This window comes from Phaethon aethereus (genome assembly GCF_964289735.1).
Source record: "Phaethon aethereus genome assembly, chromosome: 18".
Lineage (NCBI taxonomy): Eukaryota > Metazoa > Chordata > Aves > Phaethontiformes > Phaethontidae > Phaethon > Phaethon aethereus.
In genome coordinates this window covers 10,957,156-10,977,615 of record NC_138594.1, presented here as the reverse complement: position 1 = coordinate 10,977,615, position 20,460 = coordinate 10,957,156, and the positions used below count along the sequence as shown (strand labels likewise).

The 20,460-nt window shown below is 37.4% G+C and overlaps 1 protein-coding gene across 1 annotated transcript in view; it reads right to left on the bottom strand.

Moving 5' to 3' along the window:
• The window catches only part of CEP112 (centrosomal protein 112), a gene marked incomplete at both ends in the record, with an annotated part of 184,569 nt that extends 164,381 nt beyond the window's left edge, over positions 1 to 20,188 (bottom strand). Inside the window, 6 exons of the mRNA XM_082008283.1 lie at positions 8,022 to 8,096; positions 10,530 to 10,626; positions 17,110 to 17,145; positions 18,068 to 18,234; positions 18,938 to 19,128; positions 20,089 to 20,188. Coding sequence (XP_081864409.1) covers positions 8,022 to 8,096; positions 10,530 to 10,626; positions 17,110 to 17,145; positions 18,068 to 18,234; positions 18,938 to 19,128; positions 20,089 to 20,188 — 666 coding nt within the window. The remainder of the gene's footprint in view (positions 1 to 8,021; positions 8,097 to 10,529; positions 10,627 to 17,109; positions 17,146 to 18,067; positions 18,235 to 18,937; positions 19,129 to 20,088) is intronic.
• Between the last annotated feature and the right edge of the window lie 272 nt (positions 20,189 to 20,460).

Sequence of the window (20,460 nt, the reverse complement as noted above, 5' to 3'; positions counted from 1 at the left end):
CCTTTAAATGTCCCTTCTGACCCAAACTATTCTACGATTCTATGATTGGCATGCAAAAAGCATGGGTAGCCTTTAGTGAATAAAGGAATCCTGTGTGCACTGACTAAAAAAAGAAAAAATATTTTGGACACAGAAGGGGAGACTGGTCAGGAGTACAGGAGTGAGAACATCATGGGGCATTAACCACGGAAGATAGAAAATGGGGGGAAAAATAAAAATCAAGAGACACGGAAATAAAGAGTACAGAAAATCTAAACCAGAAAAAATTAGGAGGAATTTCTTTATCCTACACATTTGTACCTGCAGTAGTATGCTCTATCTAAAAATCTCTGATTTTACTAGTAGTATACTCTTCCTTCTAGCTCATTTCACCTACTCATCCATCCCACACGCCTAACCACCACCTGTAGAGATACCCAGGACTGAACAAGGCTTAGATGCCTGATCTGGCTCCCTAGAAAACCGAGCAGCACGTAACACTGAAAGCCTTCACCAATACCTGGTGGAATTTTGGGAAGGCTGATGCTGCAGAACCGAATTTCAAAAGCTTAATTATCTTCCAAAAGCCCCCTCTCTCATGCAAAATGAATACAATCACCCACCCTTTACTTTTGCTTTTTTAAAGCTAAAAATTATTGTAAATATTTACAATTAATTGAAATAAATTATCTGACCATGAAATTAAGCTGTTTACAGTCTTCATTTCAAAACCAATCTAAATAGCTAAGGTATATCCTATTTGTTTATGAGAAAGAAGGAAAATGTGTCTCTAATAGTTTATATGGCCCAAGTCTTGCATTTTTTGATTTTGTAACAGCAGCCATATGTGCTTTGAAGTTAAATGTTCCCACTTTGTTACTGGTTGTGGATTATATCCACTTAAACTGATCTGTAAACATTTAATGTCTCAACATTCATTCTTTTCATGCTGGTCTTCTGCAAAACTTCTTGTTCTCAAAATTATACCACATTAAAGAGGGAGTATCACAATAAAGAATGCCCAAAAATGAAAAAAGCTTGTATTTATGAGAAACATGCAAATTTAAAAATAATAAGCAAAAGGTCAAAGACAAACTAAAATACATATGTATGAAACTGAAGGACTGCCATGAGAAGAACAGTAAATCTCATGTTTTTTTAAGAGTATGAACCAAATAAATGTCATCGTGAAAGACATCTTTATTTGAACTGGAATTGAACTCTAATTTGTAAATACCACTTCTTAACAAAAACGGCATTTTGAATTTCTTTGTAGAAGAGATTTTGGATTCTCCTGTTCTATTAGGCAGTCAGACAACAAACCATGTTTCAATTGATGAGGACTGGCATGGTCACCTTCTAGTACTTGAGTCCTCATGCACTGGAGTTAGAAAGGCTTTGGATGATCAGATTCCCATTAGGGGATCCCCATTGCTTCACAGAAATAATCTACTTTATGAAAATATTACTCGAAATTGAAAAACATATGAGAGAAATCTGCGTAAGACACAGATTCCAAAACAAATGAGGTAAATTAGCTATAATTTTTAACTTTAGTATTTTCAATTTCTATTTTTATTTATTTTAATACCACCTAAAGCGCTCAAAACTAAACATTTTTGAAGTATACAACTTTAAAGCTACCAATGCCCGCAACGAGTGACACATTGATAGGAGGAGTAAACCCAGCTGAAACTGTTTCGCACAAAAGCGAAGACAGCACAAACAAAGCACAACTTTGAGCACTATGTACTTCCACAAGACTCATCCTCAGATCATCAACTATATTTCACCCCTCAGGCTGAAAATAGCATACAGGCTCTACATCTGTCAGTCTAGAAACTTATCCAGAGGTTCTGCTCTTTTGACACAGTAAATACCACAACAATGACAACGTTCACGTTCTGTTCTCATGTCATCCCTTCCAGTGTCACACTTCATTCTTTGGAAGATGTTTATCAAGGTATAGTGATCTTCAATAACACACAACTGTAGCTCAGTACAGTTAAGGAACAGAGTCAGAAGGTATGTTGTATATATCAAGATTCAGAAAAAAACCCAAAACATTTGGATCAGCAGGCTTGTTTCACATTCCCCCTTAAGTTTCTTCAAAGACAAAATGGGATTGTTTTCAAAACAAGGGTGGAAAAGACACACATGAAAGAGTTAAGAACACTTAAGATTTCGAAATAGTAAACAACTAAACTGAACCTTGCCCTAAGTTCTTACTTTAATCTAACAAACGCAGCCAGCCAGCATGTTCCCTACAGAAAGAACTGCTGAGTAGCTTCAGGAAATTGGAGTAAGGACATTCTTATCTAACATCATAATTTGTAGGGAAGTTCACTTTAATGCTGCTTCTGCAGTCTTAGTGGAAGGACATTAAAGCACATGAAGGCTGTTTGTCAGCATGGAAGTTGAATTTATTTTTTGAAGTCACACCACCACTTGGAGTTCACTGTGGGAAAGTTTTTGCAGTGTTGCTGCCCTCCAACACAACATATACAGTAGGTATGTTTATAGTAAGCAGACAGACTAAGAAACCAAACAAAAGATAATCAATGGTTTGTACAGAAATGGTTGAGCTTAACTAGACTGGAAAGACAAAGGCAGATGTGAGCCAAGTATACAAAACAGGCATAACATACACTGTTGCTGTAGCCACCTAAGAATTCTCTATAGTTGCATCTACTTTAACCCTGTGTTATATATAATTTCTCCAAGAAAGGAGAACGTAATGCAAGCCACCGATCACGGAATTTCTTTGGTCTAAGTCCTCTCAAACCTTTATTAGGCAATAACATTTCCCATGATAAATTCTTCTGGGCAAGACCTGAGTGTCCATGTTCTTTGTGTTGAAGATCCCACGTAACTCCTGGAAAAAGCTAACGAGTTAAATCTTGTCCTGGCTGAATTCCAATGGTGAAAAATTATGCTCTCCCTGATTAAAAAACCTTTGCTATTTCCCCTTTGTATGCTTTCCACCTAAAATGAAGTGCTGATTTTCCTGGGATGTTGCTTTGTCACACCTAAAACTGACTACAATTCAGTGACAAATGAAATTGTGTCAGAAGCATCATGAAAAAATATATATAAGCAGGTCAGGTAAGAGTATGCAGGGATTTAATTCATTGTTGTTCCTTTACTTGAATTTTATATCAAAAAAATTGTGTTTACCTACAGTCTAAAAAGCTTGGCAACTACAAGAGAAAAAAAAAAAGAGAAAAAAGCAAGTTTAATTCTGTTATCCAGCAAGCTTCTTTTCCTGACATTACATATATTTCATAATATTTAATCATTCTTTGAGACATAAATAAGGGGCGGTAAGGTTGTCCCATTTATGAAGTGTACTAAATTTGCAACATGCAGAAGTTTATTGACAGCTATTAATAAAATAGGATAGCTGAGGGATTTTTATTACATTCTAAAGTAGCTAAAGAATGACAAAGTTAAGAGCAACAACAAGACCAAAGATTACTTGCATTTGTCCAGACTCCTGGCTCTGAAACTTTTCCCTTCAAATGGCAATACAAAAGGATTTCTTCTTTTCTGCATTGCAAAGGCAACTTCAAGGCATGAACACTTAATAAAGGACAGTTCCCACATCAGTTTAGATATGAGGCTAAGAAAAACACATTTTTATAATGTATTTAAAATTAGCTTATATTAGTATTCCATGTATAAAAGGCAAATTTACTACAATCACAACTCAACTTTTTTTTTTTTAAACATTTACCCATGCATGCCTAGAATCTGAAGAACTTGAACAATCACAGAATCACTAGGTTGGAAAGGACCTTTAAGATCATCAAGTCCAACCATTAATCCAGCGCCACCGTGTCCCCTAAACCATGTCCTGAAGTGCCACATCCACACGTTTTTTGAACACTTCCAGGGATGGCGACTCCACCACCTCCCTGGGCAGCCTGTTCCAATGCCTGACCACTCTCTCGGTGAAGAAATTTTTCCCAATATCCAATCTAAACCTCCGCTGGTGCAACTTGAGGCCATTTCCTCTCATCCTATCACTACTTACTTGGGAGAAGAGGCCAACACCCTCGTCGCCACAACCCCCTTTCAGGTAGTTGTAGAGAGTGATAAGGTCTCCCCTCAGCCTCCTCTTCTCCAGACTGAACAACCCCAGTTCCCTCAGCCGCTCCTCATAAGACTTGTGCTCCAGACCCCTCACCAGCTTCATTGCCCTTCTCTGGACACGCTCCAGCACCTCAACGTCCTTCTTGTAGTGAGGGGCCCAAAACTGAACACAGTATTCAAGCTGCGGCCTCACCAGTGCCGAGTACACGGGCACGATCACTTCCCTACTCCTGCTGGCCACACTATTGCTGATACAGGCCAGGACGCTGTTGGCCTTCTTGGCCACCTGGGCGCACTGCCAGCTCATGTTCAGCCGGCTGTCAACCAGCACCCCCAGGTCCCTTTCCGCCGGGCAGCTCTCCAGCCACTCCTCCCCAAGCCTGTAGTGTTGCATCGGGTTGTTGTGGCCGAAGTGCAGGACCCTGCACTTGGCCTTATTAAACCTCATACAGTTGACCTCTGCCCATCGATCCAGCCTGTCCAGATCCCTCTGCAGAGCCCTCCTACCCTCCAACAGATCAACACTCCCACCCAACTTGGTGTCATCTGCAAACTTACTGAGGGAGCACTCGATTCCCTCATCCAGATCATCTATAAAGATATTGAACAAGACCGGTCCCAGAACCGAGCCCTGGGGAACACCACTTGTGACCGGCCGCCAGCCGGATTTAACACCGTTCACGACAACCCTCTGGGCTCGGCCATCCAGCCAGTTCCTCACCCAGCAAAGAGGTTGAGTAATACAATAAAATGTTTGATAGAGATAATCAGGAATGATGCAAGGCAAATGGAAAAATTCTTTTATTACTTATGTGAAGCTACAATATTAGCAAAGTAATGCAACAGTTTTACTTCTTGTGTAGAAAATGTTATTACTACTACTAACAACTATATCTGAAGCATCTATATTACAGTCTGTTAAGCTTTGACCTCTCTGCTTAGTGGAGAAATCATAAAATCATTTCCCAAATTCACAATATTTTTAATAGTAGTAATAACAACAACAATCTCAGCCCCTGATGTAAGTATATCATGAAGAGTGAAAACACATTCAGCATGTGATCTTAAAAATACATGACCTTTGAAGAAGAGTAAATTTAGAACATATCAAAGAAGATACAGGTATATCTTCTTTGATATGTTCTAAATATATCAAAAAGAGATATTAAAAAGGTATATCATAAGGGTAAAAATAAATCAACAGTTTATAACTGGTCATTATAATGCAGACAAGCCTATACTGGAACAGTGAAGGCTTAGCAGCAACTTGCAGCTGGAAGATGCTAAGGTGCTAAGCTTTTCTCACCTTTATGTAGAGCACTTATCTAGATATTTGCAGATTCTTGAATAAAAGCATATATAATATATAATTATTGCATATATAATGTACTTGAAATAAGAATAGCTTCCTAACATTTCAAGGATTCTCACTGAGAAAAATCCCTGTGTAAGGACTTGTCCAAAATTCCCAGGATCAGTTCTGTCCCCATCATTGCAACAAGAGTGTACAGAAGCACACATTCTTTGCCAGACTAGCAACCTTGATTCACCATTTATTCCCTTGACACCAAGTAAAAAAAAAAAACACACACAAAAAAACAAACAAAAAACCCCAAAAAACAAACAAACAAACAAACACCCCCAACCCCCCCCTCCCCAAAAAACCACCAACACAATGAAAAAACAAGGACATTTTGAAAAGCTTTTTGAAAACAACTGCTCTTTATATTAGGCAGGTCAAGGTGAAAGCCATCCTGTATTTCCTTTCCTAACTTACCCCCTCTACTGAAGTATTCTTTTGGGTCAAGGGTCTTCTGTATCTGAGGTGGGATCACTTGTAAATTAAGTTTCTCAAACTGTCTGCAAATGTGCTAGCAATTAAAAGATAGCCAGATTCTCCTATGGCAATACAAATACTTACAAATAATAGCAGTTATATCTTACACTCAAACCGTACAGATTCTGAAGTGCTGTCATTATTTAGTAAGCTTTTTTTTTTATTTTAATAATTACATATTCTTCTTTAAGTATGAAACTCTACTTAAAACTTCCTGACCCTCTAAGAACCCATTGGAAGCCATGATCCATAGCAGGGAAACACTGTTCAAGAGCAACCACTTACAGACCTCTCTTTTACAACCTCAAATCCTCTTTGTCAGGTTAACTCCCAACAAGTCTTATCAGGCAATCAGTCTCTCACTAGCGACTTGTTTAATTACCATCCCTGGAGAGGAGACTTGAAAACCTGATTTATGTGTCATGGTAGCCAATTTGTTATCCAAGAGAGCTCCCATATCAGTGGAGGATCATCATAGTTTAATAACCATCCATTATCAACACAACATGATTGCAAACTGGAATCTCAATTAGAAAAAGAAATAAAAAACAAAAAAAATTAAAGAGATAAGCAAGCAAGCAGATCAACACTGATATAAAAATGCTGGATATAAAGAGATTCTTAGCCAGCATTAGTTGGAACAATTTGTAAAATGGCCGTGAGCAAGTTTCCCCCTTAAAGCAGTTTTAAAAGCTCGAGGTATTACAACTATCTGTTCATATAATCCAGGTATTTATACAGCCCAAATATCCAAAATCTGCAAGTGACTGCTTGCACTTTTGTTTCAGACACCTGCATAGCACTTTTGCAAATACAAACAGGGGAATAAAGTCTTATTATAACAGTAGTCTTGAAAGAAAATAAATTTTAAATTCGTCAGGTCCAAAATATTTGATTAACTGCTCAGGAACAACACATAGATCAAGTCCTGCATATTAAATTAGTACATGAAAACATAAAAAAAAAATCAACCCAGATTCACATGGATCGTAGCTAGCCTCACCTCTCTGTATAAAAGTATCTTTACTGCCTCACGGTATTTACGTCTTGCACTACACCAGCCCAAACATGGACATGTTCAAATTCTAAGAAAAGACAATAGCTTGAAAATAGATTTGATTTTACAGAAGTGTTTACAAAAGTGGATTAGAGTCCGAAAAAAAATTTTAAATACCAATTAGTCTCATAATAGCTGTAAACACTGAAAACTTTGGGGAGATATCGTCTACATTTTTACTGAGATCCAACAAATACTAGTTCTGAAATTGTCGAGCTGTCGAGCTGTCCGAGAAAGAACTCCTCTTTATTCCATCCCCACAGTACATTCTCTTTCAGATACTTTAGTTTTGATATATCCAAGTCAATAGCCAAGGATAAATCTCAGCATCATAACAAAAGTACCGTATTGACAAACACATTCTAAAGCCAGAGCTATACAAGAACATAGGTTGAAGTGCTGCAGAAGCTTCCACAAAAGGAGATTCTTTCCCCAGCAAAGCAAATTCACAATTCTTTCCACGAGGAAAGAATTCACAAGAAATTCACAAGAATTCACGAGGAAAGACATGCTATTCTTTCCATGAGGAAGAGCCACAGAGCTGGTCTAAAGATTTTAGTTATTAAAAGGGAAGGAAAGAGGTTAAACAAACTGAAAAGCCTCTTGAACACTTCCAAAAGGAGGCAAACTCAGGCAACAAAATGTTGAGTTGTATTAATAACTTGCAAACTCTGTATTCCTTAAAAAAAATAGACACAGAAAGCCAAACTCTTCCTTCATTTATACAAGCATAAATTCAAGATAATGTTATTGAATTATCAAGAAACAGTCTCAATTTCTACCCAAGACACTTGGTTTTGACCAACAGATATTATTATTTTGCTTATCAGTAACTATATTAAATACAGTAAGATTATTATTGCTTAAAAATGAGGCATTTTTAATATTTTCTTCTCAAGATGAGATGTATTCACAATTAACCCTTCCAAGCTTTATAATTTCTAAAAGACTGATTCATACATAAAGTTCTGTTGACTAAATTCAGAGATGCAGACTACATTACTATGGAGTTTTCATTTCAAGTCAATAAATAAGTAATGTACTCTATTTTACCCCAAGATTCCAACTATTGAGACGTGCTTCGAGGTCACTGTCATCCAAAGAAATGTTTTTTTTATGACGATGGTCCTGGAACATAAAAAAGTCAAACAAAATATCAGAAGAGTTGGCAGATACATGGTCTAAAAAAGAGCTTCTCATTAGACTTGGCCATGCTTACCCTGCACTTCCTAACAGTGTCATGGTACCTCTGACAGCTTTAATCTAAATGGCTCAATTACCAGTAGCATACTGTGCTAAGAAAGGAATTCAGAGGATAAATCATCCTGCCTCCTCACTTTAATGTTGTTCTTTATGTTAGTTATTTCCACAGCAACAGCCTCCTTTGCAAAGGGTGAGTTTACTAAACAAAAATCAAAATACTCCATTCTTCAGGCAATATATTTATTCTAGAAATGAGCTGTTTCCACTGTACCTTTTGCAGGACTGATTCAGAATTCAGAGATCACCTGATCAGTCTCAGAAAAAAAATCTTAAAAAAATTAAAGGAAACCACAGCAAGGCAGGGATAGTTATAGCGGGCAGAGTTACAAAAGCAGAGGACAGAGTAGCTGCTGCTCAGCTCAAGACTAGGGGTCCTCTTTGCAGGAAGAATTTCCAACATTCGGTAAGGACTGTAGTTATCGTTGGGCAAGGTTATGCCTTTCAAAAGAAAGCTTTTCCCTGTAGGGTAACAGTAACTACTGATTGTATATGATGGATAAAATAGTTAAGGAGAATGATCTGTACCAGCTCCCCTGCAATATAACAGTATTTAGAACAACAGAACATTTAAGTATGAATTCCTTTGTCTCATCAAGTTTTGTTAGCGAGAGGTTTGTGTATTGGCACGAAAGCATCTCTTTTTTAAATCTGCTCATTCATTATGAACATACAGTGAATGGAGCTTTGACTTCAGTTAATCAACACGTGGTTGAGGCAGTTCTTAATGTTTCTTAAAAGACTCCCTGTTCTTCTACCTGCGCCTGAATTATGCTAGAACATCTGTGCGTTACTGACAACAGAACAAGATACTATTCGTTCCAGCCAGCCAAATGTTCATCAAACCGTTTGGCAAAGCAAGAGAGGATTCTTTCACTTAAAGGCCGTTTTAAAGCTGTAATCACAGTAGAATGCAGTATATGGAGCTGAAGAACAATGAAGTTGCAGTGATTTATCTAACACTGCCCTGGAAGCCTGTGGCAGAGCCAGGAACAACAACAACAACAACAAAACAGCAAACACACAAAACAATAAAAAACCAAAAAGCTTTAAAGTCCCAAATCCAAATTTCAACTGAAGGAAATCCTTTTCTTTACAATAAAAAACAAATTTCTTATGGGACAGTTAAGTAAAACAAACAGGAAACCAATAAGGAGAAATTTAGTAAATCCAGCATCTGTTTTTATTTTTAATTATGGCTTTTTTTTTTAAATTACATTGGTATATATACAATCACCACACACAAGTACATTCATACTAACCAGAGCCTAGAACACAGACATTCAAATTTTGTCTACAGGCCATCTGTAGCCTGCCATGATAAAGCATTCCCTTTCTAGCCCTCTCATCCAAATGCACAGTGGAACACAAATTTCCTCATAAAGACAGACTACAGATGCAAGCTCCCAGTTTATCCCACCTGCACTTTATGTCCTCATAAGTTCTTGACTGTGCCCAGTGAAGAAGAGTAAGAGCAGTCTATATGAATTGCTCAGGTGTCAACAGCCCACTTCCAGCTGCAATCCTTCTAAAGCGTTCCTCCAATACAATAAAAAAGTAAGTGTGGGCAGACCCACATACATACATACAGCAAATTCAGTGTTTCATGGAGGAATGAAAGCTTTTATAGATGCACTTGCTATGGTGAAGGAGCCACAGGAGACAGACCTCTCCAGTAACCAAGACTGGACACTACAGGGCTACACAACACATTCACTAAGGAAAACAGCATACTTGTTGGTAACATATATTTGTCAGAAGTAGTTTTCAGTTTAAATGCTTGCAATTATACATGCAATATCACTAAATATTTTGGACTCAAAAGGTTTTACATGAAGTCTGTTTAGTGTCCTTCCATCAGCCATAATGCGAGCTGTGGCAAGTTTGATAAAGCAAACTGTCCAAAATTCACTCTTTCAGAGGTCAACCGTCATCAAACATAGCCAAAGACATCTACGCAGCTTGCTTTAATCTACTATTGCAAAATACAAGATGATGCCAATACAGTCAGTTTGCCAAGCCTAGGGAAAACAATGCAGCAGACATTAAACACGCTACACTACAGAGAGGTCAACAATTAGGAAGAACTGAGAGCATCCTACAAGAAATTCTTTCCCCCTGCACTTGCAGAGGGCAGATTTTGATGAACTTTAGTCCTTCCTATCACTCCTTACCAAATATCTGCACTTATACACAGGGATCATGACTCATGCAATTAGAAATAACAACTTTATGGGGATATACAAAAACAATTAATTGAAACTAGAGCAAGTTTTACGACAAAAAGGAGAAGCATCTTACAGACAGTGGTGTGGCTAGGTTATCTTCATCTGTCTGGTGAGGAGGACTCATAGAATGTGATCTAAATGCTGGCTTCTCCTTGTACTTGAATTTTTCCCTGTTATTAACACAAAGAATAGGCACAAAGAGAATAATTGATTTTCAGCAAATTGTGGCACACAAAGGATATTAATCTCAAAATAAAATCTTTTAAAATATACAAGAGAAAATAGTTGTCAGCCAACATGTAAAGATCAAAAATAGTAGACTAAAAAAAAGGAAAAATTTCTTCTTAAAGGCATGTTAAAGGCAAACAAAAGCCTTAAGCATTCCATTAAAAAAACAACACCCAAAAAACTCCACACCAACAAAACCACCAGAAATATTGTGAATATCGCAGTATATTAAAAGGTGTTTTTGCATCTCTTACTACATGACCCAGCATCTCCCAACAAATGTTAGAATAAATACAGGTTCGCTGAGAAGGCTGATCTAGGAAAACATTTTGGAAACAAAATTGCTAAGCATATGAGAGCATAGGATAAAGTCCAGCAACTCAGAGAGAAAGGAAATAAGGTGACAGTTGGCTGCACCATAGGGGAGAAGACTTTTAAGGCCAAGAAAATGGGAGGTTACATCAAGGCATATCTTCATATAACATACAAACCTGAAGACAAGGGCAAGAACTACACACACAGGCCAACAGAAATGCAATGACTTCACAGGCCAGGATGGAAAGTAACATGTCAAAGAAACAAGCCATAGAGATTGTATTAGTTGCATTTCATTTCAGCTCCGTTTTATGGACAAAAGTGGTAAGTATGGGGGGGATGGTGAAGAAAGGCCCGCAAGACAGGGTACAAGTACAGCATGAACAAGTACTCTGTCCAGTAGAGAAAAAGAGTGGACAGGGATTTTCTGGAAAAACTTTTGTCATAAATAAAGCACTTGAACAAAAGGAAGTTAAGAATAGCAGATAGGTGAAGATCACCTTCACTGATGTACCTAGTCAACAGACATTTCTCAACTATAGAACAGTAAGAGAAGAGAACAGCCTGGAACAAAATAAAATGAAAATTATAAGAGTTTATTAGATAGGTTGATAGTGCAAAAGATCCAAAACAGTAGCAAAACACCCTTCAGCATATACTCCATTGTCAAATCCACACATAGTAAAGCAATTAAAAACTCTTGTTAGTCCATTCACCTTCCTGTGACTAGTTATATTGTATTAAAATCAAATCAGACCATTAAAATACCTTTCATTCTTTCCATCTGGCAGCAAATTAGACAGTAAGTTATGCCAAAAAGATCACCGAGATGAATTATGTGTTTATGAACAGAAAGACAACTGTTGGATGTACAATGTAAACTAGTCACTTCTAGGAAGACAAACACAGACAAACTTTTCATGAAGCACACTGCCCCAGCTTTCAACAAAACAGCAGTGATCAGTGAAGTAACAACTGGGAGCATACCTTCCCTTCCAGCACCAATAAATACCAACAACATACATGGATGCAAAGTAACAATTACAAAGCAGTAAATAGTTTAGATAAGCAAAGTCTTAGAGGCAAAAAAGGTCAAAAGAAATATATAATAATACAATGACTATCTCTACCATTCTGAATCATGCATTTCCTACCAAGATTTCATTTGATACAAAATTATCTTTCATTAAAAGGTGACAAATCTTTGCCTGTCAGTAAATCCAGATTTCTTTTCTGAACAGTACTCAGGTGACCTAACAATTCAATGAAGTTCCAACTGTTTAAAATGAGAGAAAACACAATTCATGCCCCTATCTTTAAGAGATTAAGGAATACCGATAAACATTCAAACCAATCCAAGTTACTGATAACATTTTTAAATAGACAAAATGGGGGGAAAAAAAGTCTAGATATATTCTTAGTTATATATTTGTTATTTTGAAGAGGAAACGGAAAGGAAGTTTTTTTACTTAATCCTATAAACAAAATTTGGTAAGATATTAAAGATAGACCACAATTTTGCTCATATCAAGCATCTACTACCCATTCATTCCCTTTTCTAGCCTTCTGCTAATATGAGTCTGGCTCCAGAAATCACAAGATTATTTCTTTTTCTCCCCATGGCAGGTGAGTGGAGAATGGTCAGTGTCTTGACACCAGCCCTGTGACCTCCTGCTTCAGCCAAAACAGTGAGCTAGCACAGGAGAAGGAAGCAATTTGCTGCTAATAAAGGAGATTAGTAAATAATTTCCTACTAGGAACAAAGTAAGGGAAACTCACTGGTTCCTCCTGGTACAGCGCAGCTACACACTAACCTTTAACAGTGTTTTTCAGGCATAATCTATAAACATACAGTAGAGTTTTCCCACACTGTCAGAAAGACCAGGTTTCTGTTCGAACCAAACTACACATTCCTAAACCAATTCTCTCATTTTTCAAAATAAAGATGCACCCTTCTAGCACCAGCTACTTGGTCTTACTCATTTACACCCTAAGTTGCGAGTGAGGTTTATCTATCTACTTTTTATTTAGCCAGATAAACAACTTCTAACAGAAAAGCCAAAATCTTCATACATAGAAGTATGTATATTTCAAGATAAAAATAACTATGAAAAGAACTTCTCCATTTGTTTGCTTCTTTTAAAGGAGGGAATCTTGAGATAAATCAACATCAAAAAATTACTGAAACATTTCTCACTGACATTTTCTATTTTGCCGCAAGAAAATGTTGCAGTCTGTCTGTAAGAATTGAGTCACAGTTGGAATGCAAAATTTTCTTTCAACTACATATATTACATACCTATGGATACAGTTTTCCTAATATATAGTCCGACTAGTGGCAAGTGTAATGTAACAAGATCACCATCTGCTGGTTCCTTCTACAAACTGCAGATTCCAGAAATACTGGATACTTTACATCTTTACTTACACTGATAACTCATTCAAAACTGTAAACACAAAGAAAGACAGGATCTATACGTTGAGTATAGCTACCATCTTAATATAGACACAAGTATTATCTAAGCTATTTCTACAAAACATTTACTTTGAGTATTTCTTCCTGCGTACCTCACATATTTAACATATTTCTCATTGCTATAAAGATTAATTTATATAATCTACAGAGCGATCAAAATTTCTAATTGCCAACACAAATGCAGATTTCCTTAGATACAGCTCCATTCTTGGTATGAGTACCCATTAGCAGAGCCATGCCCATACAGTTAAGTTTCACCTCCAGATTTCTTTAAATCAGGAACTTATTCCACCACACTTACTTGCTTCTCCCGGCATGAAATAATATGCAATACAGGTGTCCAGTGAACTCACCAGAGCCTTGGAAAGCATCTGTTGATCACCAATGTAGTATTGCTACAGTCCCACAAGACAAAAAAGAAAAAGTAAATGAAATAAAGGTCCACCACCCCTCCCACGTCTTTGGGAACTTTGACAGACCAAGCTGAATCTTAGGTTCAGATACTGAATTGGAAAAGGGGTCAGATTTCTAATATTCTACTATAATCCAGGTAGTGAAGAGAGAAAAAATATTGCAAAGAATACAAGGGACAGAGTAGGCAGAACGATACCTCAGCCTTCCTCAAATGGGGACGAGCTGGATGCAGCGGGAGGAGTATGCTGCCTCATCCCCCTCAAATAACACCCCAGCTGACAGTACAAGTAAGGAATTCAGAGGAGTTTTTATGCAGCAAATATGGCCTTGTAGAGATATCAATAAGCTGCACCAGGCCTAAAAGTGGAAAGTTGTACTGATAATTGCTTAACTGCTTCTAATGCCCAGAGTGATACTTCATCACGATGGTGCTACTCCCAATCACAGAATCACAGAATCACTAGGTTGGAAAGGACCTTTAAGATCATCAAGTCCAACCATTAATCCAGCGCCACCGTGTCCCCTAAACCACGTCCTGAAGCGCCACATCCACACGTTTTTTGAACACTTCCAGGGATGGCGACTCCACCACCTCCCTGGGCAGCCTGTTCCAATGCCTGACCACCCTCTCAGTGAAGAAATTTTTCCTAATATCCAATCTAAACCTCCCCTGGCGCAACTTGAGGCCATTTCCTCTTGTCCTATCACTAGTTACTTGGGAGAAGAGACCAACACCCTCATCGCCACAACCCCCTTTCAGGTAGTTGTAGAGAGCGATAAGGTCTCCCCTCAGCCTCCTCTTCTCCAGACTAAACAACCCCAGTTCCCTCAGCCGCTCCTCATAAGACATGTGCTCCAGACCCCTCACCAGCTTCGTTGCCCTTCTCTGGACACGCTCCAGCACCTCAACATCCTTCTTGTAGTGAGGGGCCCAATGACCAAGACGATCTGATCAGATCTATGCTGGCTACCTTGACACAGCACAACGCTAACACAGATTTAGCTGAGGTCTCAAAAAGCATTTCTGAAGCACAGTACATCCCTTTTTTTCAGAAGGTCAAACCTAATTTTTTTAATTGAGGTTATCTGGACAGCTCTTCCCAACAGTTCTTTGGATCACCAAGCCTAAAGCAGCAATACGGTCACAAAACTGGCAATTTCTCCATTCTCCACCCTTGTTTCTTAAACCACAAGTCCACTTCAAAACCACAGGCTCGTATCAGAGCATTTGAGTGTAAGCAACCAGAAAATCCCCCAGTATTAACTCTGTAAGACTCAGAGGAGATGCATCAGTCCAAAGAGCAACTTTTTAAGTGACTGTTAGAATTACACGTGGTTAATGGATACATCAGAGGAAAAGTTTCACAATACTCAATATCCATGTGATGTAACTTCCAAGAGTGCCTGTCATCTATCCAAATCACAGCTGAAAAATTTAAAAATGCAAGACTCAGCACTGTGATATATAGCATAAACATCAGTGTGCCTAAAAAAAACCCACCAAAACCAGCTAATGATAACCACTTAAGAAAAATGTAAATGAACACATAAAAAAAGCATTAGATTTCTGAAACAAAACCTGAGAGCATATTTACAGTGCAATGAAACCAAACCAGTTTCATATAGAAGCAGAGCAAACACTTCCTTCCTTTTGTATAGAGCCTACTGAGTTTTGAATAATATTCTACCTCCAAGAGTGCTTTTTTCCCCACTAAGGATTTTAGAGAGTTTAAACATTAACTAAACTTCAAACGAGCAAACAAGAAGCAATTCCACCCATGACTGAAATGCAGCCACATAAAAAAACAAGAACATGGAACTTGATAATCAGTGCAAAGTTGCACTGCAGAAGAAAAACTAGAAAGTAAATATTTAAGAACGGAATGTAGATAAAACTAAAATTTACCTAAGATCCCCCAAAAATAGGGGAGAAAAAAAGCTTATGATTTTCAAGTGGCCAACTGACCAGCTTTGCAGACCTTCAATACTGCAGGGACATTTTTCCAAGCCAACAGAAAAACAAGCCTTAGTAACCTGATAGATGTCATTCCTTTACCTGCTTTGTAAACAGCTCTATGCCCAACTGATTGGAACTAAGGATGCCCCTTAGGTTTACTGGCTCCAGCAAACCTACAAAAAGAGACTGTCCGACGGATTGCCATAACAAGGTGCAGCTACAGATATTCAGGATTCTGCTGTGCAGCTTCAAGTGTGTAATACTGAAATTTTTGCGTTATCCTAACGATAAACGTGCAGGATCTAGGCATAGGGGGTGCTAGTCACCAACAAAGCACATGTATTTGCAGTAGACAGCATGATATAAATCAAAACATTTTAAATCAAACTCAGAGAGAGATTGTTCAGACAAAGATGGAGTAATTACAATCAATCCTCCCCACACAGGAGAGCAAAATAACATGCCTGAGTATCCCACAGGCAGCAGCTCTGATTTTTAACCTCTTAAGTTTTAAGAGGTATAGCTGGCCCAGTCTGACCTTCAGTAATGCAAGCTTCATGAAGCTTGTGAGAAATATAAAGAAATCTTGCTATTTCATAACGAAGCCATGATGAAACACAAGACACACAGATAAGTGTTTAATAAGGACTAACATGCTCACAAAAAGCTGGATCAAATCCCTTTTTCTTTGTAAGCATCTAACTTTTCTTCATTTGTCACAGAATAGCAAAACTTGCTTGTCTGAAGGAAGCCACTATTCTATTCGCTCTAAAAACACTGAGCAACAATGACAGAACATCCTTTAAATCTACCATATGTACACTTGTTTATAGTTCTATTCCCTATAGAAAAAGACATAAGAACTATTTGATACAAAAGCTCCTTTCAGCATTATCACCTTAGACTACAACTTTTTTTTTTTTTTTAATATTCTATGTTTACTATCCCCACATTTTTGGTCACTTGCTTACTGTACATTCCTTTTATTTTCAACTACGTAAAAACAGTGAAGATGAATCCACCTCAACTTCATTAGCTAATGATCACCTTCCAGATTCCGTACATCAGTATGCAGAAAACAAGACTGCACAAGAACTCCAATTGGACAGCAACTCTTTTGATCTCTTTTAAGAAAAATCTGGCCCAAAAGCCTTCTGCATCTATACAGTCTTTTACCACATCACTTCTTCCTTACTGCCTGTCCACACTTGTCTGTGCTTCCCTCTCCCAATTAAGTAATTTTGTATGAATTCTGTCTCTTGCCTTGTGATCACTGTGCTTTGCCACCATATCTGAGGTCTGAAAAACATAACCAGAGTACCAGCTTATTTGATAGATGTTTAGAATGTCAGAACAATAGCTATTATATACTTCTGAAGTCTACATAGGATGTTACCAAATCTACAGAGAGTATTAACATCAAGACAGAATGGTGCAAAGAAGTGGACCGTGATTTCTACGTTAGCAAACAGGTTCATTGTGCAGGTCATGAGTACCCCACAGTAACCACCAGTGCAAATCATAGAATCTTTGGGTTGGAAGGGACTTTTAAGGTCATCTAGTCCAACCCCCCTGCAGTGAGCAGGAACATCTTCAACTAGATCAGGTTGCTCAGAGCCTCATCCAACCTGACCTGCAATGTTTCCAGGAATGGGACATCTACCACCTCTCTGGGCAACCTGGGCCAGGGCTTCACCACCCTCATCGTGAAAAATTCCTTCCTTACATCTAGCCTAAATCCACCCTCTTGTAGTTTAAGACGACAACCCCTTGTCCTATCGGTACAGGCCCTGCTAAACAGTCTGTCCCCATCTTTCTTACATGTCCCCTCACTATAAAGCCCTCCCTTCAGTTGCTAACTTTCTCAAACAATTAGTTTGGCCTATTGAGTTTCCATGCTAAGCATCTGTAACTGAAAGGGGAAGGAGAACAAAAGGAAGGGAAAGAAGATAAAGCTACAGGACATGTAGGAAGACTTAACAGAAGCCAGAGAAGATGACATAATGGAGTAATGGAATAACAGAAAAGTGTAAAAGTTATCATTAACTTAGAAGCTATTACCAGAGCTTCTGTATATAAAGTACAAACACTATATTCAAGATGAGTCCATGAGGGACTGGAATCAATTCATACACACATATTGAAACATACAGAGCTTATCAAATCAAACATCTATTAAATATGAATCAAGTACTGAATAAAGCAAATACAGAAATCTTACCCATACGTAAGTGGTGTTGCTGAAGATGATTCCTCTTTAGGAGACGTCTTCCATGATTCCTCATGCTTAGATTCACTGTTGCCTAGTTCCCCCATCACCCAATCAGGTAAGCAGTCTGGGCTACTACTCCGAACTCTTGTTGAATTTGGTTCATCAAAATAAATTGACTGCAATTAAAATAAATGCAAAATCAACACTAGAATATATTGACACAAATATATTCCTTACACTGTTAATGTAGTTCCTTGCAGGAATATCTGCAGCATGAAAATTCTTTTTCCAACGACGTCAGTGAAGTATGCAAATATGATGTTCCCAACTCATGGAAATTAGTACAATATGCAATTGTGTAAGTGTTTTCCAGCAATTTTCTTCTTTCAGTATGGGTAATTTTAGTATAAACTAGGACTATTATCTCACTAAAGCTGATGCCAGTGATTGCCACAGTGTATTCAGGTCTTCAGCAAACAAACTGCAAACTTAACAATATCTGTGTTAAATACTGTTATCTTTTCTTTCACAGAGAGATAGACTAGTCACCTCATTTTTCCTTTGGTAAGAACCATCTGCCAATTATGAAAAAATATGGCCTCAAGAGTCTTTGATTACATCCTTTCAAAGAATTAGACAAAAATTATCTTTCTGTTCTTTCAGAACATCTATTTTTATAAGCTGCCTTAGAACCTGATTTTTGAAGAACCAGGTCTCATGAAAGTTTTTTCCAACACCAATGACAAGATATGCAACGTAAGTGCCTGTATTTACCACATGCAATTCCACTCAGTTAATTCAGAATTTTCACATTTATGCCAAACCAAAGACTTCATAAAATATTTGAGCAAGTTTGTCATATAAAGAAGTTACACTCACCATGTATGAAGGTAAAGTTTTCAGTATTCCTGGTTCTGGTTTATGTGTAAAAGGACCTTCTAGCACACCTCGCTTTAGCATGTGGAGCAAAAGTTTTGCATACAGGTTCCGATTCTTCCTTCCCACTATTCCTGTGCCTGCTCCTGAGGGTTCGCATAGTTTTTTAATCCACAGTGCACATCTTTGTCGTTCTAAAAATATAGATATACATAATCACTGTACATTTTCAGAACAAATCAAACACATAGAAATAACAGAAGCCATTATTGGTCACCAATTTTATAGATGCTTCCCTTTTATCCAAAAGTTTAAAGCAGAACAAACAAACCAACCAACCAACGGAAAAAAATTGTTAAATACCTAGATTAAAAATAAGTCTTTAACAATAGTTCAAATTTATATTATCTAGAAATATTTTCTGTGATTTTATGTTTACATGACTTCTAGAAATAGCATGTTCAAAATCAATTTCTAATTAAAGTACAGAACACATAAGTCAGCAGAAATTCTGAACTTGCTGCAAGAGCTGCCTTTAACTACAACATACAGCTTGCATGAGTGTTAATATTTGAAATACACAATAAATCTTCATTCATTCTAAAAATCTCTATTTACACAAGTTTCGCTACCATATGATGAAACTATTCATACGACTAAACATCTACAAAGCCAGGTCTTAATGTATAGACTTTGTGCCTTTAATAGTAAGAAGTTTCTTTAGATTTATAAAACATCATTTATTAATTGTTGTCTTATAATGTGTGATATTATCCCACATACCCAAGTCAAATTTTAAAAACCTTTTCTCTAAAAAATATTTGCAATTTTGTAAGTGCAATCTCAAAACCAATGCCTTTTAGAAGCTTCCATTTTCTACTGAATTAAATTTTTAAAAATAGAGAAGATAATGTATTTATGCAAAAGCACATTTACATCACCAAGACAAGACACATAAGCTCAAACAATTGCAATAGGTACCCCAAAAAACCGCAACTTTATAAGTTATACAATCCCCCCCTCAAAACAGTGCCTTGTAATATCAGACATTAAGCATCTGGTTAAAGAAAGCAATACAAGTACACAAAATAATTACCAGTAACCTAGAATTTTGTTATCAGTGTTTCTCTATATGCACATTTTACCATATTTACCTGACCTATGCTGCAATTTTAGAACATGAGGCTTCATATCCACAACACAGTGATCAAATTCTGCATCTAGTTTTTCCCATATTTCCTCTTCACCATTCATTTTGAAAGAAAATAACCTGCAAAATTATTCACATTCAAGTAGAAAAGGTCAAATACCAATATATATGTGTCTGTACATCTTAAGCTATGCAAAACACATGCTTTGTAGCTACACAGAAAATAAAACTAAATATTATGTTCAAATAAACACAAAAATAAGAGGGATTCTTTGCAAATAGATAGTCAGTGTAATCTACAAGAAAGTGTTTAGATTTGAAAATGAATAGGCAGTCACACAAAAAAGTAGTCAGTTTGTATACACAATTTGCATAG